This window comes from Ostrinia furnacalis, unplaced genomic scaffold (assembly GCF_004193835.3).
Source record: "Ostrinia furnacalis isolate ACB-3 unplaced genomic scaffold, ASM419383v2 OfSCF0780, whole genome shotgun sequence".
Taxonomy (NCBI): domain Eukaryota; kingdom Metazoa; phylum Arthropoda; class Insecta; order Lepidoptera; family Crambidae; genus Ostrinia; species Ostrinia furnacalis.
The window spans coordinates 46935-71628 of record NW_021131019.1 but is presented as its reverse complement, the minus strand read 5'-3'; the positions used below and the strand labels follow the sequence as shown (position 1 = coordinate 71628).

Sequence of the window (24694 nt, the reverse complement as noted above, 5' to 3'; positions counted from 1 at the left end):
ATATTTTACTTCTCCGGAATTTCCTTTTCTTGATTCTTCGAATTTTACTTAATAAATTACTTATTTTTTAATCAAAGCAATGCACTTATTGTAATATCGTTACCTACCTAACTTTCCACCTATACATTTTGTGTTAATTCATGCGTGGGGTGGTTTCACCACAACATTCTACTTAATTAAAGCTAAGTAGTGTTTAAATTCAATTAAGTAGAAAAACTTACAAGAGCTAATAGTATCAATTATGAAATACAAATTGTTTAGTAAATGATTTATAAATAGGTACACAGTTTGGTGTTATATTTATTTCTTTTCGTCCGTTTAAAATTTTCGCAAAATGATGTTTGTTTTTTTCCATGTTTCAGAGACTTGGACAGCTTCCATGACGGCTACTCTCTTTTCACTCTTAATATAGAATCTTTAATTAGTAATTTTGACCTTATTAAAGTGTCCTTTTGTTTTTCTTTGCTCTACATACGGGAATTTATGAACATAAGTATTCTATTTTATTTTTTTACATACGTGATCGTAAAATGGCTCTTCGCTCCCTCTTAAATGTGTTGAAAAATCTCGTATGAATTCATCTCGATAGAGTAACCAACTTAATTAAGACATTAGTAACAATGTAGGTAGACTATTACTTTACGTCTCGTTAAAGTTGCATGACCCATGATCACTAACGGGCTCGTGACGTAGCGTGTCGGCTGGTCAGACACGACAAAAAATATTACAATAGAACCAGTTACAAAAACGTCCGTACACTCATCAAGCAAGGATTTGCGAAGGCAATTGGTATTTTTTACCATATAAAGATTGGTTAAGTTTCTTTTTCAAATTCAAGTTCAAAATAAGGCCATTAAATTCATAAATCGTTAATTATGTTTTACATATTTGCAAGTAGAGGCAAAGAACTGATACAGCGACCACAAGCAGACCGATCATATGACCCGTTGACCACAAAGCTATTTAGGTATGGGATCTAGATTCTAGAGTCATTAATTATTATTTATGTATAAATAATTCCNGTTTTTATGTTCCTGGTCAGGCTATACATGTTTAATTAAAGTATCTAGGCTATTGCCTACACTGATACAGTAACTCTTTGTTTCTAAATCTATATTTATATAAATAGCATTTTTTTTTATTTAGAACTAAAATGTTTGTTCTTTGTTATTTACATAAACAAGTTATATTTCATCTGTTTTTCTACCATTGACGCATACAACCTCGCCCGTTTCTCCATGTTCAATATTTTTATTTAAAACCTGACGTCCACTGCTGGATAAAGACATCCTCAAAGATTTTCATAGTGACGGATCTTGCGCTGCCCGCATCCAAGTGCTTCCACCGAGTGGGAGAAAAGCCTTCCGGTCGTTAGTTTAGAACTTTTCTGCCCCACATGGCGTCCCATGCCATAGATTCATCATCATCATTTCAGCCATAGGACGTCCACTGCTGAACATAGGCCTCCCCAATGCTTTCCATGTTGATTGATTAGTAGCGGCCTGCGTCCAGCGCTTCTCTGCTACCTTTATGATGCCATAGATTAATCTGCTCTTCAATGTAACTTCAGCTACTCACGTCGTGTCGTGGAATGTTGAATATCAGTTGTAACAGTTGACTCTTTATGAACCATACTTGACAGACTTGTTCTCTTCTTATTAGCGCCATTCTTTAACCGCCTCTATGGTATATACCATCTGCTATAAACCCAGGGGTCAGGTTCGATTCCCAGTGGGGATTCTAAGCCCGCCTGGCTAGTTGCCACCAACTTACCTAAGTTCCAGTGGTTGAGGATTCCAGGTGAAGCTTGCTTCCACCTTCGGCCTGATCACAGACTAAGGTGACGTGAGATGCAGACCAAGAGCTTCCTCGTTGTAGATGTATTTGTTTTGATTTCATGTGATTCAAATTTAATGACAAAGCCCTGCGACTAAGAGGCTCCATAGGTGTACTACAATCTACAAACGTAGCGGTCTTCAAGAATGGGGATTGATTGCGTGCAAGAGATTTCTTATTGTTTATTACCATACTTGTAGTGGTGAAGCCCCGTATCATAAAACTGTAGTCATTGAAGATTTCTGTCGAGGAGTAGTAGTTTGTGCGTAATAGTTTACCGATATAGGGTCGTCCTGCATTGCCCTGAGCTAGGCCGTTGCTAGTAATGCTGAGTAACGTGGCTGGAGGCGGCTTACGAGTAAGCCCTGAATTAATTAACGGATATGAGTGATACATTAACGGGATATCACAGAAATATTTTTTATAAAACAAGACAATAACTTGCCCGCGGCTACGCCTTTGATAGATAATAATGTTGTATGACATCTTACAACAATTCATACAACATATTGATTGAAGGTAAAAGTTCATAATATAATTTATTAAAAATGCGTGTTACTCGGCGGAAAAATAATTATCAAAATGAACCTAAATCTATGATCTGCCATTTTATGTTTGTCAGATTTTTTTTGACAGAATCTTATGATCTTCACGCCAACGGGTCATTTCGACTTAAATACTATTGCTAAATCCATGTTATGACAATACATTGACACTGAGACATTTCAGCTGAGACCCTTTAAATTGATGCTCTCATTACCTATACAGGTGATTAAATACGAATAAATACACAACCCGTAAGAACATAATTATGGCACTAAGACAACTGTGTGCCACAATTAAAGTATGTAGGTACAAGGGGTTTTTAAGAAATTAGCACGGAAAGTAGAAGGATTTTTAAAATTTTGGTTTTTACCACCATTCGAGAAGAAGGTGGAAGAAGGTAGATCTTATCAGTTATGACTTTGACTACCATACTTTAAGCATAAGGTGCATTCTTAGTTATGATCTAAAATGACTAACTTCTGTGCATCATTATGTTATGTCTCCACCACAGAAGTCTCACACCATTTAGAATTGCTTCTTTCTTAATGTCAGTGCAATGTAACTCGCACTGTCTGTGGCTGTTGACGAAGCATGTTGTTCACTCACATTTAAGCAAACTAAGACCCCAATACTTAACCCTCCTTTTGCTTTGCCGTAGTCGGGTAAAAATTAGGATAACATCTCGCATTGAATAATTTAGCAAGGTCACGAAAAAAAATGCTCTGGATAGTGTGGTAGTTACCACGTAGTAGTAGTCCGACGTAAAGTTCCCAAATCTACAACGATCACTCTTCACCGCTGCATGTCGGGTGTCAGACGGAGAAAAAAGAAAAAGGCACCGTGGAGGAATAACAAAGCGAAACCCGTCGCTGTTAGCAGATATAAAAACGAAAGCGTACGGCGATAGTGAAAGTTTGATGTGTAGGCAAATATTCGCTTCCAGGCGGAGATTTGTGCGTTCGTCTCTCAGTTTCGAAACGGTTTAAAGGGAATTGAAACGCGAGGCTTCACTGCCGTTTCACCACTTCCATTTACCGCACATACATTATGTAGAGGCAACGCCGCCGGGACGTGTGTGTTTGACGGTATCGACGTGAATGAAACTTGACGTGTGACACGTGTAGACTAGACTAAATTCACACTCCCTTTCTCGAAATTAAAATAACACGAATCGATGCACACGAAAAGCATGGACAGTTAAAATGTTTATGTATAACATTTAAAGCAAGAACTAGGGGAAGTCCAGGGAAAGAAGGTCGGTTTTTAAGATTATTGAGCGGTAGTATCGACATGCTTTCTATTCCAAAACGATGATGACTTTCCCATATATTTAGATGTGAGATGAACTTGAACAACCGCGTCTTGTGTGTACTTTGCATCTTCCTTCTCACGTTTTAATCCTAGCGCGTTTGTTACGGCATTCCACAACTGGCTGCCATAAAACAATGCATCGAGCACGTGCCTGTTTACACTTTCGAGTTCACATTCAAGGTCGTACGCATTTGTAAGGATGTACCCGTGTAGGCTGGCCAGTGAGCAAATACCGGTTACGTAATATTGTCCTACTTCCCACGATGTACATGTTTTTCCGACCGTCACGGATTTTTGCAATCACTGATTACGTGAATCAATTATACACATAATCGTAATTAATTATTATATCTTGCCGTTCGATTTAAACTCGTATTGAGTAACGAGATGTTTTAAGATTTTTGCTAACGCCAATCTTATTATACTCTAATTTGCATGTTAATGATATCCTCACGACCGATATATCAATCGATCGATAATTACCACTGATCGAAATATTACTTGGTCACACGAGCCGGTCATTGAATGGAACCGCTGTGACGTTAGGCTAATTAGGTATGATATTATTTATGAATGGCTTAAATGGGCGAGCGTTATGGAATTAGTCATTTATCTCTGCATGTTGTTTACCCACAATCGTGTTAGATAGTTGTCGATAAGGAGACACGTGGTTGCGAGGTCGTCGACCCGACACTCGTGCTCGCCGACAGCTCGGTAATAATAATAAAATGTTTCCGTGCGACTGGTTCAAGGGCGAGCCGCTGATATCGGCGCCCGCTATATTTAGATTTAGCTGTGTGTGATGTGGATACATCATGTTTGCCTTCCGACACTATTGTCTTGCATCCGACGTCTTGTTGCTAACGAGATAATAACAATGACTATGATACAAATATTTCAACAATAAACGATGAAACACTAATTATTTCAAAAAGTATTTTCTGATTCTTACCAAATATTAAAAAACTGTATTCGTCATTGTGCTCATATTCATTTCACATAACACCATCAGATTAGTGATAGTGGACTATCACCATCTAATGATAATGACGACTATCGTGTCAACTTATCCCAATTAAAATTAGACTGCCCAGATTCGTCCAATCAAATTCAATCAAAAGGACCAACCTATTTGGAATGCACGTACGTTAGTCTCTAAGTACGCCATTCAATTAGCGTGTCGGTGTTCGATATCTATTCTCTCTTCGTATTTAGGGCAATACGTGGCTGTGCGTAGTGCAGCCCGAGTAAATTTCGCTCTCACTTTCGTATCGCAATAGCGGCGGTATGTACATGAAAACGAGATGAATGGGCCGACGGAGGCCGTTCATTCTGAGTCCGTGATGTGGATTTCGTAAAATCAATGCAAGCCGTCTCGGACCCGCGTGCCGCCCGATAATCGTGTCATTGTGCTGCGCCTGGATAATAGGCCCGGCCTCGACGTCTACCGCACAGGGTCAATGACCACTTAACCGCCATCTATTAAAATTTCACTTGCCATGTGCCAATGTTGACTGGAGCGTGAACTCTGCAAATCATTGACGTTGATTACGCCGATAATATAATCGCATCTCCTTGACAGAATACTCGATGTAGACATAAGTAAAGCTCACACAAACCCGAAGAAAGCTTAGCGCAATTTCAAAAACCTGTTCAACACCTGTTTGAAGTAAATGCAATAACTGGACTCTTTGACAAAAAAAAAATCCTTTTGACGCATGCACCTTGCTTCGCGGCGATCCACTGTGAACAAAAACGTCACTCGTCACGCGGCTTGCATTCATTCATACAATATGTTGTAATGGGGTCGTTAAACCGTGGTGACGTCACGTAATTGCCGGCTCCCTTTGCCGGTCGCCGGTTGAAATCAAAACGTCGGATTAATAACAAGGGAAGGCCTGTGTAGGTCAAGCACATTATCATATCGGCTGCTCTGAGTTTAGCACCACCGGTTTGCAATAACCATTAACTCTGATTATGTAACTATAATTACTTTATTAGTATGATTTATGGCGATGATTTTTTCTTGTTAAAACGTTTGAATTTTGAGAAAAGTTCATGTATTACTTCTTTTCTAATGTCCATTAGTCATCATGCGGGGCATACGAAATGGACAGTGTGTGATAGAGTCACAATAAGTGGCAGGAAACATCAACAATATGATGTTTGTCGTATTTGAATCGCGTGTAAAGTTTTCATTGCAATCACCTTGAGCTAACAATCATGATGCCAACAACGTTACGTAATGTAAACTAACATCGATAAATGTGTGCGGTACGTATGCAAAACGTGCCATTGCCAAGGACCTACGCTCACGACCATGAGTACAATCGGAAATTTCATTCATTTCAATCGTTTTTTTTTAAATAGGTTCATACATTAAATAAACTGGAAAGACAATTACATCTGTAGCCAAGTGTTTTTTTGAATAAGAGTAGCAGCATTGTAGGATGCCATGAATGAAAGGAAAGTACATATTATAGCTTATGTGACTTGGAGAGTGGAGACGATAAAATGATAGTTCTCATCTTAAAATCCATAGAAAATCGCTGAGCGGGATAATTAAAACGAATGCAGTAAACTCAGCGCATGTCTAATGCGCACAACTCAGCAGCACAGGAATTTTATGTCCGTCCACATAAATAACTTTTTAAGAAGAATGTTCAAGGATGGATGGAGGAGAATTTTTTATTATAAAATATCGGGGCGTTTTATTGTGTTATAATTTACATCAGATGTTACATTATCCAGAGACTACTAGACTAGATACATATGTAATGACTATTGCCGTGTGTCATCATTGCACGGCATGTTGTATTCCTTTGCGATAGTCTGTCTACAAGAAACTGAAAACCTCAACCATTTATCATGAAAATCAACATACCACGTCCTTATAGAAAGATTTCTTCAATCCGTGACTAGCTGCTTGTGGTTGTAGATGTAATATACTTGTACATTTACCNGGTGTGTCTAATTCGAGGCCCTTATTACCCACCGCACTACCAAACCACACTACCAGTAGTGTCGTGGGGAATATTATCTTCATTCCCATCGACACTACTACCATAACTAAATATAAAATTTGTAAAATTTTGATTAATTTGTAATCATTTATGTTTATATGCAACCCTAACGTCTATTCAAATTTTCAGTTTGACGGAATTTACTGAAAATAAAATATTGCTTAAAAGGGCTTATGTAATAAAATCTTCATAACTTTGCGTGAAATAAAAAGAAAAATTCAATTATATTGAAACCATAACTAAAAGTAAAATTTGTAAAATTTTGGATTGTTTTGTAATAAATTATGTTTATATGCAACCCTAACCTCTGTGCAATTTTGGAGTTTGACGGAATTTACTGAAAATAAAATTTTAGTTTTTTTGCTTTTTATTATTTGTACTATTTTGATGTTAAAGTGTATTTGTGGCGCATAATATTAACAAAAATTAAATTGATGAACTAATAAGNCTATTTGACACTTTAAATCAAAACATTATGTTATGGGCATCTTGGAAAAGTAATACATATTATGCAAGAAACATTCTAAGGCCTAAACTCATTATGCCAAATTATCTTAATAAGTTTAAGATATATCAAAACTTTCAAATGTGTGGCTGTACACTAGCACTGTACAAGAGCCGTTGTTCTCTTTTATGATATTTGTTAGTACTTACTAAGGTTACATTATTAAATAATCAATGTTAAATGTAATTCATTTATTAGGTACTTTTACCTCAACTGTCGGTAATTATTCATAATAACCGGTGACTATTAATAATTTTCAATTTATCATATTTACCGTAACATATTATATACCAAAACCTTCGTAACTTTGCGTGAAATAAAAAGAACAATTAAAATAAATAATATATTTAACATACATCTTCAGCTCGTACGTAAAAGAAATCAATATCAAGTTAGTAAAACAAAAATACAGTCACTGTTTTCTTAACTTTATTTTTTACTCTGTATGGTTTGTCCGCTAGAGGGCGCCACATTAGATTTTGTGAAACCCCATATTATAGCCTATAACCAGCGGACAATTAAGACGCTTCTAATGATATGTCATTTGTCGAATTCTGATAAGTAGTTTAGAAGTTACGAGGGAACAGATGAACATACACACATAGCCTGTCAAAATCATAACCCTCCTTTTGCTTTGCCGTAGTCGGGTAAAAATAATTTAATTTTTGTTTTTCTTTCACGCAAAGTTATATAGGTATAAGCCTTTTTAGGTAAAATTTTATTTACAGTAAATTCCGTCAAACTGCAAATTTGCACAGAGCTTAAGGTTGCATATAAACATAATTTATTACAAAACAGTCCAAAATTTTACAAATTTTACATTTAGTTATGGTAGTAGTGTCGATGGGAATGAAGATGTATGTTACCCACGACACTACTGGCTTGGTAGTGCAGAAGGGAAAAAATATTCCCCACGACACTACTGGTAGTGTGGTTTGGTAGTGCGGTGGGTAATAAGGCTACATTTACATTAAAAGGTCACGACCGCCACTTCTCTATGTACTTGGGATAGTATACCTAAAGGGAGTTCTTTATTGAACCGTCTTGGGTGGAAAAGGGGTCGCTTTATTAGGTCAGTAACACTTTGTAATCTGTTTGTTTAGAATTGTGATTGTGAGATTACATTTCAACTGAATAAATCATCGTTTTTGTTTAATTGTTACTTTCATTGTTATTGTTAAAATTATTATTTACTTCGATATCACTTATTTAATTTGAAACATGATGTAACAAATGGTGATAAATACGTCTATTAAATAGAATAGATCCTTACATTTTGTGAAACTTGTAGATTCAAAGACATCTCGCTCGCGGATCTCCAGCTCGTTGCAGTTTGCGTTGCGTTTCATCTGCAATGCTGGTGTAAACACGACATAAATCATAGTTTAGTTAGTTTAAATGTTTACTTCCACCCAAGATCGCAATGCAAGACACCTGTTGCCTAACCATCGCAGCACCTAGTTACCGCGAGCTTGACATTCACGGGGCTCGTGACGGCGCCGACCAAAATAACTTGCCGTAACCGACCGCATAACACGACGTAATGCTCTTTCTATTTATAGAGCCTTATAATTAAATACACAGACATTTGTATTTACCTTCCGTTAGACGCGAGCGCTAGTCTGGGCTGAACGCGCGCGTTTTCGTTTCATACGTGCAAGCCGGTGATTGACGGCGGTCGATCAATTACATTTCGTTTTGATGTCGGATAAATTTAATCGTTCTAATGACTCACAATTACAATCAAGCAATGTGTAATATGTTGTATGTTATGTAAACAGTTATTTCTATTTCAAACTCATTGTCTAATCAGCTGTTGAAGATTGCTATTAGAATATTTTTCTCAGAAATGGAGATATACGCCCAAAAAAGTGCTCTTTGTTAGTATTCCTGTGGCACGTGTCGCCGGAACAGATGATTCGATGAATACCGTTTACGTCCCATTGTTGTTACTCAAAGACGTATAAAAAGTAAACCGGTCAGCCTTTTATCGTTTCTCACAGGAGCCCGTCGAAATAAGTAATAATAGTAATAACAGTAATCTCATTCATTTTCTCTTTTTCTCTCGCAACAATATATTATGGTTGGGCTTTTTTTGTAGATACGCAAAGGGATAGCCCGACGGCGTTTAATATGTAAAGGAAGGCAAGGTTACACGCACACGTCTGTGGCGTGTCGGTGTAAGATGCGCCTGTAGTGGAGGGAATCCCCAACTTTTTACAAACACAATCAAAGTTATGTAATGTTTGCTCGTATCCGCCGGCACACGGAGTGCCACTGTTGTTTGTACGAATACCGATGTTACACATTACTGGCCTCTGTATTAGTCATAGGTCATTAACATTCACTCCGTTAAACGGTGTTTATTATTTTGTATATTTAATGTTGTTTTAGTTTCTTTGATAGACCGGCGAGTTAACCTTGACGATGTTAGACATGCTACGTAATTGCTCCAATATAGCACTACGACCGTTTTGATCACAAGAATGTGTTTTTTCGTGAAATCATGTCTCTCATTTTTATGGATGAATTAGTCATTGGTAGTTTAAATTCAAACTATCATTCTTCTATACATATTTGTATTTTCATGTGTTGATTATAAAAATGTTAACTTTTAGTTGAAACAAATTTAACGAAATTATGAACTGGGAAAATGTCAAAGCTAACCAAACCAAGGAAGTGCCACTAACAAACAGTCTCGCGAAAACCTTCGCATGACCTATTGTATCACAGTACAGCCTGCTTGTAACAAAAGGTTGATGTTATGCCGTTGATAATGACTGCTCTAAGTGGGTGAGTGGTGCGCCCGCGCCGGATCGAAATCCGGTCACATTCCTAACGGCCGTGCACTTGCACTGCCGTGTTTGATGCAATTGCACCAAGTTGGACGTTCCTGATTCGTGTTATTTATAGAATGCTTCTAGAAATAATCCACGGACTCCATTCGGACAGGCAATTAACACTGAATATCATAATGACATGTAATCTTTATCCTGATTTTGAGAAATCTAATAATATGATTGTTTAGAACAGCTAAAATCGCGATCTAAAAAACCGCAAGAAAACTTTTAAGTATGGTAGGTGGATTAGACGAGTTAAGAGACAGTTTTTTATCTGTAGTCGACCCTTAGCCTGCCTTACATAATAAAATCTTTTTTAATAAGAAATTTCTCCTTCCATTTATTTCCTGCCAAATCGGCTGAAATTGGGTGGCTGTACTGTTTGTTAGTGACGGATTTAATCAAAAGTTAAACGTTTGTATTTTCATCAATGTCTGTCCAGTAGTTTTTGTACGAATAACAAACATTCATCCATCCTCACGATCCTACGCAGTTTTGCTCCATTCATCCATTTTCCGAATCCTTGCGCTTGTATTTACTTATTAGTATATTTTTATTTGCTGTATGCTTATCTAATTCATTAAAATATCACAAAACGTTTATTGTTAAAAGCGCAAAAAGTTTCTTACTTTAAACATCTCTTAATACGCTAAAAATGATATTTTTCAGACTACTTAACATTCTTTTATTCTGAATTATTACGAGTATAAACAGCTCAGTTCTTCAGAATTTATTATAGGCAAATAAAAACAATATTTTTATATTCGTGCTAGGTATTATTCAGACCAAAAACTTAAAAGATTTACTAGCGGTCTTTTGTTTGAAACTCTTTTATTTTATAAGTACCAGGAGTTATTATAAACTAAGATGTTGGAATAAGAAAAATAAAGTTAAACTACATGGTTTTTGAAATAAGGGAAACGGATAGAGACTACCCATATAAGATAGTGTATCTAAAATATTACTGTATCAAAGCATTTCAGAACCTGACAAATTTTCATAACGATACCGCGTACCGCTTTTTGCATGTTTACTCAAAGATCCTATGATATGTTAAAGTTAATAGTTTCGTCGCTTCGATAAGAAAGATGTCTATAAATACTTCTTTATTATCAAAACTTAAGGCTTCATATATTTTTAGTTTCTTTTTTAACAATAAATTGCCGGTACTTTTATTACAATTTGCTTCGCTTGTAGGCTGTATTTAGGTTAATTATCCTCCTCCTGAAGTCAACTATGTTATGTAATTAAGGGCTAGTTCCAAGTACGTATGTACTTATCTAATTTTACCATAAAATCATAGCAAGGTGGCATACAGGCAGAACCCTAACTTAAGAATTGGTTTAAAAAGTGAATGTAACCATAAAACTTTTATTCGAAAGGTCCGCGCATATTCGATTTCGAATTGTAAAGGTGTGGCTCGTGAAACTGTAGTTAAAAAGCGACCCAAATACTACACACCCAAGTAACATTTTACTCCATTTAAGAGTTCAATAGTCGTTCACATGTACTCCACAAGCTGTGTATGTCAGCTGTATGCGAGCTGTATAGCTTGCTATAATGCTTTTATAGAACCAGTTTGGGCACAAATTAGACAGCTTTAAGTTCACTATGGCTGTACATTAGCAGTATAATAGCATTATAATAGCAGTTTAAGTAGTAACATCGTACTTAAGGCTGACTTACGGCACTATATGGGACGCAGTGTGAACCATACAACGTACGTGAGGACAATAAAGAGTAACAAGTGGCTAAATGCACAGCTTTCAAAGTTATAAAGTCCGACAAAAGTACTCCAATGCTACCACAAACAAGTCCTACTACAGCTACTAGCTGTATAACAGTCTAAAACAAGTAAACATAACAGCCTTTGGCTTTATAAATGACCACGTGTGTTCTATTAAAATGCTAGCTCTGTAACATCGTACAAGTAGGCCGTTAAACAGCGGTTGCCGTATCTCTACCCTCCTATAATGCTCTTAGTCAGATGGCTGACTAAAGGATAGTTGTTAGAGTATTATAACACCAACAATCGTATAAAAGTATAACTCTACACTAGTCTACACTCCTATAAGTCCCTTAGACAGGTATAGGTGTAATTAATTGCAATAATACAGCTTATACATCACGAGTGAACTGTACTAATGCTTTAAGTACACATTGGAACTAAATGTGAACTCTTAAATGGAGTAAAATGTTACTTGGGCAGTATTAATGTTTGGTCATAATAAGTTTGCATGAAGCAAATTAATGTTGAAGTAGACGTATCTACTTATTTTCAAAAATACCTATATTATTTTAATCCTCAACTTCAAATTAGGTCAGTAGACCTTCCTAGTTAATAAGAAATCTACAATTTAATTTGTAATACACTGAATATTTGGACAATGATGTTTCAAATCAGGCTAAGTGTGTTTTTTATGACCAAAATGGTCAATTTGTTGATCACAACATCTTTATCTCTTCTACGAGACCATTTTAATCTCAATTAAATTGAAGTTTCTTGTGATATTTCAAAATCCAAACAGCACAGTTCACCTTACAAGATAATGTTTTTGTCTAGTTTCGGACTTGCGGTTTGTCTGTACACGGGTGATCCCGACCGACTGAGGCACAAAAAGCCCTCCTCCCCTTTATATCTTTATGAACTTTTATCAAGCCCTTTCAAGTGGTTTCAACGTCGAGGCAATAGGTCACTATGCCAATGTTTTTGCTTTTCATAATCTTATCTAAGTGTGTCGGTTACCGATTGCTGACTATGTAAATGTATGGCATTGTATTGTGTTTATTATTATTACATATATGGCATTGCGTGCAAATATAAATATGTAGGTGCGTGGCGGGTGGAGGCGGTGCGCGAGTTGCGCACCTACCCGCGGGTCAATTACTGCATAAATCAATACGGATGTCGCCCTATGCGGTGGCTCTTTGTTCCAGCCGACTGGAGATACGAGGCCCGTCTCGGCGGCTCCAGCTCTGTCCGGAAAACTCGCTGAGGTATCGCGGGGTCGGATGATTACTTATTAACGTAGGTGGAGGCTGGCTGGCTCGGGCGGGCCGCTTCTAGCTCGCCGCGCGATCGATGCTGGGTCGGCCAATGGCGCGCTGCCGCCTCTGACGCCCGCACCCTGCGCAACCCCCCCTTCCCCTCGCCCCTCGTGCGCACCGCACCCCGTAACAACGCCCCCATAAATCATTGAATCCGCTATAAAACACCCCAATGTTCGTAAAAATGTAACTCTAATTGGCGAACATAGCTACCATATCTCCTAGTCAAACTATGCCCGGAAACATCTACCGTAAGGCAGTAGTTGGAAGACGATAAAGCATTCGCTCAAAGCGTAAATACCGGTCCCCGGCGCGGCCCTCGCCGCCCGGCGAAACGGGGTTCGAACGAATAATTGAATTTCCATCATAGAACAAAATGAGAACTGAAAACTGAAGCGAGCGACTTTGTTGGCACAGCGAATTATTTCGGACGTCAATTATTTAGACACGTTATCTCGCTGAAAGTTGATATAACAGAAAAAACATTTTAGTTGTTGGTACGAGGAAAGTTTTTAGGCTGAAAGATTGATGATTTATAAGCGGAGTCTTCAAAGACAGGTAAATAAAATTCAGTTCCATCCATGTGATGGCCGGAATAAATGCGATTGAATAGGTCGTGTATATCTGAATGTATTCAAGTACGAGTACCTATGAAACTATTATCAACTCAAAGGAGTATTTTAAAAGGTTATGTTTTAAACTAAACTATTTTATAAACAAGACACCAATATTTTTAACAAGCAAGTACTCGCACATATTTCTAGGAAACCTTACTTTATTTTCAAGAGGGACTACGATTTCTTATTAGAGCAGATTTTTATTTCTTTTAACTTTTTCTTGCATACTGTAATTCCTTTGTTGAAACTTATTTTCGAGCGGCATCTTTTGTCTACGTCCTGTTTGCAAGGTTAACTCTTTCACAGAACTGATACTTTACCCAACAAAGCGTTCTTCAAACCACTTCTCCAAATGCCTAGATTTGACTTTGTTCTTATTTTCAACAACTTTTCTTCATGACTGTCTTTGTTTTCTGGATTCTGATCGTTTTTCCGATGATTTGTTTTATTCAGATACCAGAAGATAATATTATGTATTACAATTTTATGCTTGTTTTTTAAATGAATTATTTATTTATTTATTTTATTTAAAATCTTTATTGCACACATAAAAATACATAAATTATGTAGTTAGGTGGTACATCTGTCGCTGTGTAAGTGCAAACATAACATTTTGCGATATCAATATTTCTGTTACTGAATGTTACATCTTTATTTTGTCTCTGTGGAATTGTACCTATCCTTAGTCTGTGTCACGAGTATTTTTTTCTTTCATAATGCATTATTCTGGAAAACTTTTTATGTACTTAGGTACACATTTTTATGAGTGTAGAAATCAGCAATTATTAAACAATTATTCTTTTTTATTTCAGCCGCCTAGGGGATACGGTGGACCACCTTACGGGCCTGGGGGCCCCGGCGGGCCCCAGCAGCCCCCAGGCGGGTACGGCCCTCCAGGCTCTTACCCTCAGAGGTATCCGCCGCCGCCTGGACCTCCTGGTGCACCAAACTCGAGACCGCCGTTCTCTCCACATCAGGTATGATCCATTTGATGGGAAGATTGAGAGGTCTAAGGACTTTCTATGTCTAAAGTAGGTCTAAATCTGAAGACGAGCTGTATTTTAAAAAGTTAAGTTCACTTTTATACGATTCACGGCCACGGATAGTTGCTCGTCATCTCACTTGGAAAGAGCGTTGGAAAATTTGTATTCAACTACCTAACAGTTAAACTGGTGGTTGATCTATTTACTTAAGGATTTTACCAAAATAATCTTGAGTAAAATACTCACAAACTAGAAGAACTGTTAGCTTTAAAAATGTAAAAATAACATATTAATAAATGGCATGGCAACGATATTTTGTAGGCAGCATCTGTACTTTTAGGGAATGTCATTTTATAGGAGGACTTTTTCCATAGTGATGAAGTCACCGGTATTTAGATGTCAAAATTAAAGAGACTAACCTTTAGTTTGGTCGATAAATAGAATTTCATTCATCATTTTAAATGTTGCTGTGTTAATAAAACGTTGTTTTTCGCAAGGTTAGTCATGAGTTAATACATTTCTTGAACGAAAAAATGTTACACGTTTACCAGCGAAAACAAGCTCGAAAATACGCTATATTTAGACGACGGCTTTCATCTGTTTATTATCTTATTATACCGTTATAGAAAATACTTTGTGAGCTTTCTAATTTTGTAGATTTGGTTATTTATAAACCTAACATATTGTTATCAATTATACGACGATGCCAAATTATGCAATATACACGTAATCGCACGTGCTCTTATGTACACAGTCAAATTAATTTGTGTGCGTTCTCTGCGGTCTGCGGATTAATTCTGATTGATGACCAAGATACGGATTCGGGTCAATGCCCTCGTGCCGTAACTAATCTTGATATAATAGACGGAGCCATTACTATAAACAAATGTAGTCATTACATCGCATTATACATGCAGATTAACGTACATTTGTAAAATGCCTCTATGAATATTGTGTTTACATTTAAACTCGGTTCAATATAATTCAAGAGGAAACACCTAGGAATGAATATTGTCATACGACCGAGAAGAAAACACCAGACAGATAACGTTTTATTTTATCATTCATTGTTTTGTTTCTCTTTGACTACTTCAATATGTACACTCAAATAAGTTTAAAATAATTCACGCCCGGGCCGGGTGATTCCAGAAAATATGTAATTTTTGGAACATTTCGAAACCAAACTATACTTCTCGGTTAATCTTTAACTAATTATTATAATAACAATAAATGCAGTTAAAACACGCCTTTAAAATACTAAGGCGACGTAATTTCTCTCTATGGCACATTTTAAGGATTAAATAAAGTAAATCTCAGTTTCCTTCAAAGAGCATGCTCACGACCAGTCACAACATCGACACTAGCGACAAAATATTCGTCAGACTATGGTTGTGTAACGTGTTGTTATTGTTTGTTACCGTCAATTTATCTAAAATTGAAATAAACGAGACGGCTTTCCCGACTGTTCTCAGCGACACAAACAAAAATAAGTATGACAATACAAAATACATTTTTATTATAATAAGTTAATTGTTTAAGTAGGTAATTAATTTTCATTGTGATTGTACAAAATAAGATACATTTATTGATACAAGTTCAGTTTTGTACATTTCACTTTGAACAAGAATAAATACACATTCTCAGAAAGCAAGCTTCAGTTAATATCGAATAAATGTTTTCTTCAAACCCTCGCTTCGCTTCTATCTGAAATATGTACAATGTTGGTGAAAACAACCTGAAACGTTCTCGGAACGGTGTCTTCGCCGAAATAAGCCCGTCCCTAGTGTTATAAGAATCATATTCAAGTCCGAAACTAGAGAGCCGCCTCGAACGTTTCTCAGAATCGTTGAGCCGGCGGCGCGTCGGAGCCTCATCCATCCACTCACGTGAACATAAACGTTCTATCATACTTAGCTGGCGTTCGCGGCAACTCGGCTCTAACGGCCATACGCACAGGCTCTATCTTGCCTTGGAGGCTCAAGATACGCTCGAATGACGTAAGCCGTGCCTCGCGCTCGCTGACGTAAGCCCGTTGTGCAACGGAGCCCGAGGTACGTTCTGAAGCAGGCCTCTTGGAGAGAACTCGTGTAGAAATCGCTGTTAAGAAATGATTCGGCGCCGAACGAGGCCGTTTTGAAACCAATATTCTCTGTGAAACTTAGTTTATTTAGAGTCCCATTTTTCCTCCTGGCAAGTGTCCGGGCCTCTGAAGTTTACTAGTCTTCGTAGAAATTTCCATCACTTTCCATTGTTATGACACTTCATATATCGTGTCACACGAAAGAGGGCAATAACAACTTTTAGTGTCAAACTTTCTGATATGGCTCGATGGATACGACACGGTTAAATGTGCCCTTCGAACCACAGAATATTTCTTATCGAACGATTAAAATAATATTGAATTCGCAGTTCCGTAAAATTAGCTTAATAGTAAGAACTGAAATTGAAACTGAATTTACTTTCTTATTCTTTCTTCCATAATATTGTGACTTTCTTCGAACCTTCGCGTACTTTGACTGATTCATACTGAATACCTGTATTGTAAATGTATCTATCGTTCTGCAAATGGGATTATTACTTAATTTGACATGGTTTATCATTTTTAAATAATTATCGGATGTGTTGAGACTTGAGAGAAAGCATGACAGAGCGACAATACGTTAAGTTAAATACTTTGTCATTAAGGAGTTACACTGTGCTAGCATACTATGGTGACAATGATTTTTCGTATTAATGTAAAAAAAGATGATGATGAGTAGTGGGGATTAAATACTGGAATGAACAACTTACTGCAAAGTCATACTCACTCATCAAAATCTAGAATGATAAATCAATATACTGTTTACAACTTTATAACCTACTAAATGATGATGATGAGTTGTTTTATGCAAAAAGCAACGAAGTTATACAAGCAGAACAGTGTTAGTTCGCTAATATTGATATAAAAGATAGTGAAAGAATGTCAAATGTTGCGCCCGGGACACCGTCATCCAAAGTTAGTCGAGTGTTGTTTGCAGTTTATTGAATAGTTTCTTATTCTTTGCATTTTCACTAATTACCTGCGATTTACAATTTGCTTATCTATCATGTCATTGCTGTAAAACCATTCAAGAAAGCAAGCAGAACATGATATTATGTTCAAGCAACGAGAGAGAAAGATATTTTCATTGAATGCATCATTGTTATTTTCTTGCATAAGTTAGGGATGGTTTTTAAACGCCTAACAATATTTCATCTGAGCTGTAGGTAATTTCGGCGGTCTACCAAACAATTTGACTTGTTATTCTTTATAACCAATGCATCGAACATGTAAATGCTTGAGTGCAAGATGTCGCTTTTTGTGAATTTCAATTCCTATTCGACGTTGGTTGATATCCACAGAATGACCACGGATGGTAGGTGGGAGACGTTCTATTTCTTTATAAGCTAGCTGTACTAATCTCTAGTCTAGTGTCTCTTAAAATTCTTCAGTGACCTACATAGTGTCAGCTCAAAACTCTGCTACCAGAGAAGAGTGGCGTTGTGAGCTGCGATATAAAGTTTCCACATCCGAGGCGACAATATCTCCAGTTAATGCATAAGTGGTGAACTGGTGATGGAGTGCATCGAGGATTGACATTTTGCTGTAAGGTTAACAATGGGGTACATCAGTCAATTGACATACTTTTTACGTGCTGTCATCAAAATGCAACTCCTAAAATTATGTTTGCAAAAATAAGCTATGGACGTACGTACATTTTACGCTAACTCAAATCGACTTATTTCTTTCGAAGCTACTAAATCTTATTTTCCAATTATTTAGAATGATCTGCACTGCACTTGGTGCATGAAAACACGTGTAAATTAAATTATTTAGTGCGATGGCCAAGTCAATATATTTATGTAAAACGTTAAAGATTTCCTGGCCTGGACTTGGTATTACATGGATCTCACAACTTTTTACCGTAGAACAACTGAGTTGCGAGACTTGGTTTTTTTGACAAGTATTGTTTTTGATGGGATTTGGGTTTTCAGTGTCGATATTTTAGAGAAGTTTTAGAAACATTGGTAATGGACAATGGACATGGTATCAGTTACCCAAGTATATCACCTGTTTGGCATGCGATTTGTGGGAGGTTAGGGGGTGCAGTGCATTTGCTAAAGCCTTTACTTACACGGTATCTGGGTTCGGATAGTGTAGTGTACTCGTAGCAGATACTTACTTACGGTAACATTCGTTGCAGGAATTAGGTTTAAAATGAACGACGAACTACTGGATGACATGACGTTCTTTCAGCTCTCTATTTACCGTTTCTTCGTCGATGACTTGAAACTTCTTTAGCACATGTCTCTTTGAATTGTCCCACGAACATTGTACAATTGCCTTTTATTGCAGAAGGGCCATAGGATAAAATGGAACGAATAAGTATTTCGTGAAAATGAAGAACCTGGAATCAATCTGCTAGTCTAGTGTTACTCAAAACAGGTTGTGAAGGTGATGGCTGCCAGAGACTGTAAAGGATTTTAGTAAGGAACAGATTTGTCATTCTATGACAATATTCATAAAATTTGTTCAAAGTCAGGTTTCAGACAACTGTTAGGGAAGTATGTATGTGCGAACAGTGCGACGTACCTTCCGCGATTATAGCTTAGGGTCCCTGTATGGTCATAAATAAAGTTGTCTACAACAAATTAATACAATGTGAACTTGAACCCGTATATTCAAGATGGCAGTCATGATGACTACGTCGTACTTGCGCTATTGTCTGGGCAAGCAAGTGTTGCGTTTGACTTTGCCAACTAAGTTGTACATAGGTTGGCGACATCTTGAGTGCGGTAATACGGAGTCGGAGATACAGCCCGCATCCGGGTGCAATGAATGCGACGACGGTTTCAAGGGCACGCCTCAGGTGATGACGTACGCGCACCCCTCCGACCCCCCACAACGCGGCTCCCGCGGGTGTTCCGGCACCCACCTAATAATGCACGTCTACGCCCCGTCTGCCGAGTCCGCTCCCATTGCAACCTTGAGTGCTCCTGGGGACACCCATTCGCACCTAGGGGTGAGAAAAAAACATTAACACCGCACGTGACATGCAACGACGCGTGACGCGGCCCAAACGGCGCCCACCCACCCGTGAAGTCTTCTTGACCTCACTTGTTAACGACAGTCAACTGCCACCTGCTATAAAACTGTTTATCTTATACCCACGTAATGCTTGGCCACACCGACCTAGAGATATCCCATCGCCATCGTCTGCCGCCCGTTATACGGCCCGTCCAGTATCGCTACAATTAGACAGTGCGTCGTTGATATCACGATGATAGCTCTCTAATTATCATAATAATAGTAGAAGCGTGCGGGTGGGGTGGCGGCCCCGTCAGCTGAGCGAAAACGAAAGTAAACAGAACTCGGTCAAAGGGTTTGTACTCACCTACCCGCAATATTTATGTGGGTACGGGGGGAGTACCCACACCCGATCCGGTCACCCTCCTTTGATGGATTGGTTGGCGACTGTGCGGATGTTCGACTGAAACTCAGCCAAACTTCACTGCCTAGTATTAGTCTCGATTTCCGGCTTTGCTTTACGCGACGAACTTTTAACGCCGGAATTATTATTCAGCGAAAGTTGTCGAACTCTTTATGTTTTGTTTTGGTCGGTCACAAACTAAACCACCCCACTCACCCCTCGTCAACTCAGAAGTTTTTCGTTAACGCAAACTTTTGATAGTATATTTTATGTCGATCTTGTTTAATGTCGTCCATACTAAAATAAATAACCTTTTATAATATTTGTCGTAATAATTTCATCGACAGAAGCAGAAATGTGAAGGTGTATTTCCTTCGAGAAATACTAAAAATAGATTGCTGTTTACATAACTTGTGATATTTAAGCAAACAATCTAATGAGAATGTTAACGTTGGTCATCATTAGCGAGTAGAAAGTATAATCTTTTAACGTTTTGAAATTGTATTTCAGCAAATTATAAAACTTATACTATCGTGTTATTCGGTTTAGTTTATACTAGGTATATCATTTTGAATTCTCAAGTCTATGTTAGGAATTAATTATACGCCTTTCATTTATTCATCATCATTCATTTGGTCCTCTTTATTACATGGTGTAGCAGTTTAAAACATGCTTTCAGAGTCGATTCAAAGGGCCCAATGAAGCTAACAGACGTTAACAATCGGACGTAGGAACAAACATAGCATTGCAATTTTGCCTAAGGGCCTGCAATGGTAACAGCCGTGTCACTGGTGCTGATCGGCTTCGGCTTTGTCGGCAGCCAGCCGCTGCATATTGAATTACGAAATGGCTGTAGGCCGAAATGTCTACCTTTTCGGACGTCATCCATTCGGAACACGCTGTTAATCCGATTAAAGTATCGTTCTTGTTAATCGAATCTCGATACTAACGTTTTGTAAATCTCGACATCGATTCCCATCGCTTTTCATTCAAACTGAAATCTGAGCTTTAAAAATATTAAATTGCGCTAAAAATACAAATAGAGATGTTAGTAAAACAATATTTATAGGATTACGCCAGTTTTGTTAAATTAAATGCGTTAATTAAACCTTATAAATAAAGCACAAATAAGTTATAAATTAGTTTAATCAACTGGAACGACGTCTATACTCGGCTGCTTATCAAAGCGAACTAATAAACACAATTAACCTTGTAACTTGTTTCTTTGCAACAATTATAAACAGACCACGAACCCACGCAGTTGTTATCAAATAACTTTTAATATCACCATTGCCGGCCACGCTTCATTATCAAGTGTTACGTAATTATGAGCTCGCGAACAATTGACGTTTTCTTCGTTCAATTATCGTCTCTCTGCAAGAGGAAACAAAAAGTGAATGACTTCTCTTGACCTGGATTAGTAAATATCGGGTCAAGCTTATCTGCAGCCTTGGAACGTGACGCGGAAACTTGCCGCTCAGTGAAAGCGTTGTGCGATGGGATTGATGTTGTGGACTCGCCGGCGCACTGTTGCATTGTCTGATGAAAATCTACTCCCACTTCGTACTGGCGTATTTCCTCCAAAACACATTACGTTGTATGCAGCAACGACACTGAACTTGCAACACCGATCATCATCATCATCATCATTTCAGCCACAGGACGTCCACTGCTGAACATAGGCCTCCCCCAATGACTTCCACATCGCACGGTTGGTAGCGGCCTGCATCCAGCGCCTTCCCGCTACCTTTATCAGGTCGTCGGTCCACCTTGTGGGTGGACGTCCCACCGATACTAGTTGCTAACTCCGGTCTTTATTTTCTACCAATTTTCGCCGTCACAAATCAACAGGGCTTGACCAACTTTCACCACATTATTTAAGCACAAAATTGAGCTCTCTATTTTCACATAGATTTAGGGCACTCGAGCGTATCAAACAAGCGTAACCTCCACAGTGTCGAGATAATACACAAAACCCAACTTCTCGCAGCAACTAGTGTTGTGCTGACGAATCCGTTGCGTCATAGCTCTTTTGTGTTTTAGAGCCTAGCCTAGGCGTACTGGTGCAGGGACCGTTAGGCATAGATGCGTTCCGTTGCACTCGTTTGCAAGTAAACGGGTGTGCATAATGGATGCACGGTCAAGGCCGCGTGTGGCCGCCGACCTCTTGCACGAGCCCGATTGTTTTTTATTTGCATGTGTGCGTGGGCTTCGGTAACGGTTAAATTAATGCTATTATGTTGCCTCAATTGTGTGATAGGAATGCTACAAAAAACGATTATGTTAATCATCGTAACCAAGTTGTTGTGTGCGGACGTGAACAGGTAATTGTAGCGTGTGTCAATCACTATTGATACGTTGAACCTATATTAAATAGTTATCATTCGTGTTTATTTTTATTTTATAAACAAAATACTAGGAATTATGAAAACACATTTTAATTTTGTTCGTTACGTCCCTCTATGTATGTGTTTGAATTGCTAGTAAATCATAACCCCTATAAATTATATTGTTAACTTGGGTACTGCGTTGATTTAGGTGTGTCATAAAAATATTTTAGTATCTAGAAACGTATCTTACATACATTGTTCTGAAATGTTGTTTCTGTTGAAATCATATTACATCTACATAACTACTTTGTTTGTACGGAAAATAATCTTATCATGGTCGAATAAGCCTATTAAAGATTTAATTTTAGCTCAGACGTTAAAAAATATATCAAATAAAGGCGGTGAATCAGCAATTCAGGGTCACGGTCAAGTGTGCAAAGACCCCAGCTGCCCTTTGTGTTTGATTAATAGACCCAACCTAATCGGCATGCGGCGCTTATTCTGAAGCCATTCAGGCTATGTCTGCTGACGGAATTTCTTTAGAGCAAAATAAAACTTTTTGATAGCTGAAATGGGGACGGAGCGAATAATTCCGCTTCGACCTTTTCCGCGGGTTTTTAATATTCATCAACTTCACCTGTTGTGGTTTTATATTCCAACAAGATAGTACGTTGTGACGCTCGGCTAGCGTCTACTTTGTTGCTGGGTACACTTAATAATATAGGCAATATAGCCACTGAACACGGACCTATGCTGTAATAAGAAACTACTCATGTTAGAAATATTAAACTTTTTGAAGAGCAGCCTTATCTATACGTGGGACACTATTTAAGTTGTGAGCCTAACTATGAAAACAAAGTAGTTTATTATTAAAATGGTATTGATTGCATTTATTGGTATTGTATTTCATGATTTATGTACTTTTTAATGTGTCCGAAACACTTTTCATAGCATTTTTTCCACTCTGCTTGAGGCACCTCCAAAGCATGGTTTTTGACCGCATCGACAGTTGCTTCTGGCTACATAAATCGCTGTTCACGCATTAAATTTTAATATATGGGTACCAAAAGAAGTGTCTAGATTCCAAGCAAGAATTATGTAGCGTTGGACCTGTTTATTTCATATTTTGAGTGTTCAAATAGTCAGTTGTTTGACGAGACGTGTAAAATCTCACATTTTCGTCACGAATGGCGATTCGACTATGCTGGTCAGTTTCCCTTATTAAAATGAAGACTTTTGGAAAAAAAGTGGTTGTTTACTATTAAGAATTAACCATTCAAAATTTTTCTATTGACGTTTCTGTCATATAATCGGATATTTTGGAAAAATAGGCGACCGTCAGTTTCAAAGTGTTCCGAGCGCATGGGACTTTAGTTGGAATTGGTTCATCTTAAAACACCTCCATAGTCGATAGCTGTTTATTTTCAGGATCATTATGCATAGATCCTTAATTCGTCAACTGCCACAATTTTAAAAACGGCTTTTAAAGCTTTTTAAACGTATTTATCAAACATTTCCAAGGACTAAACGACACAAGCGTCCTATTGAGCGTTTGAAAAATTTTGTGACATCCAGCGAGAAAAAAACGTATTAACCATAATATGGTCATACAATATTTTATTACTGCTAGTGGAATTGATGCCTAGGATTATCTCAATCCTACGATATATCACATGACGAGGTTTCTCTTCCATTTTTCTGACAACATCAATGTTTTCCGCCACTATTAGTCATTTTGAACGACTTTCGCAAAGTTCACTGGTGAGCCAATGACATACAATATTATACTTCTTAAACTAGCGTTTAACAATGGTAAAGAACAGATCTTTATCACCAAAAGTGAAATTTAGCTGACCGGTTCAGTTTTGTATTGATTAACCACGTCGAAAGTCATAATAAATCTTCGCGCGAAAATTTCCGCAAGTCAATTCCATGTTTTTGTAGTCAAGATAAATTTCAATTAAATGTTAATAATACAAAACGTGCTCAAATGATAAAAAGTTTTGAATAAGGTTGTAGTCAAAAATGTCAAACTTTTCATTAAAAATATCAGATGTCGTCTAACAACACGTTATGATGTCAAGGCTCACAACTTAAATAGTGCCCTAGTATATACAGGATGTCCCGTAATGTAACGTCAAGCCGAAACTGGGTGTTGAGGCAAGTTGTGCTGGNGCTCTTAATGTTTGTGACATTACATTTGTC

General features: G+C 37.7%; 1 protein-coding gene across 1 annotated transcript in view; it reads left to right on the top strand.

The window, feature by feature from the left end:
• osa (trithorax group protein osa) overlaps window positions 1-24694 on the top strand; it is a 49356-nt gene that overhangs the window by 11996 nt on the left and 12666 nt on the right. Inside the window, exon 2 of the mRNA XM_028300690.1 lies at window positions 14539-14703. Within this exon, the coding sequence (XP_028156491.1) occupies window positions 14539-14703 (165 nt within the window). The remainder of the gene's footprint in view (window positions 1-14538; window positions 14704-24694) is intronic.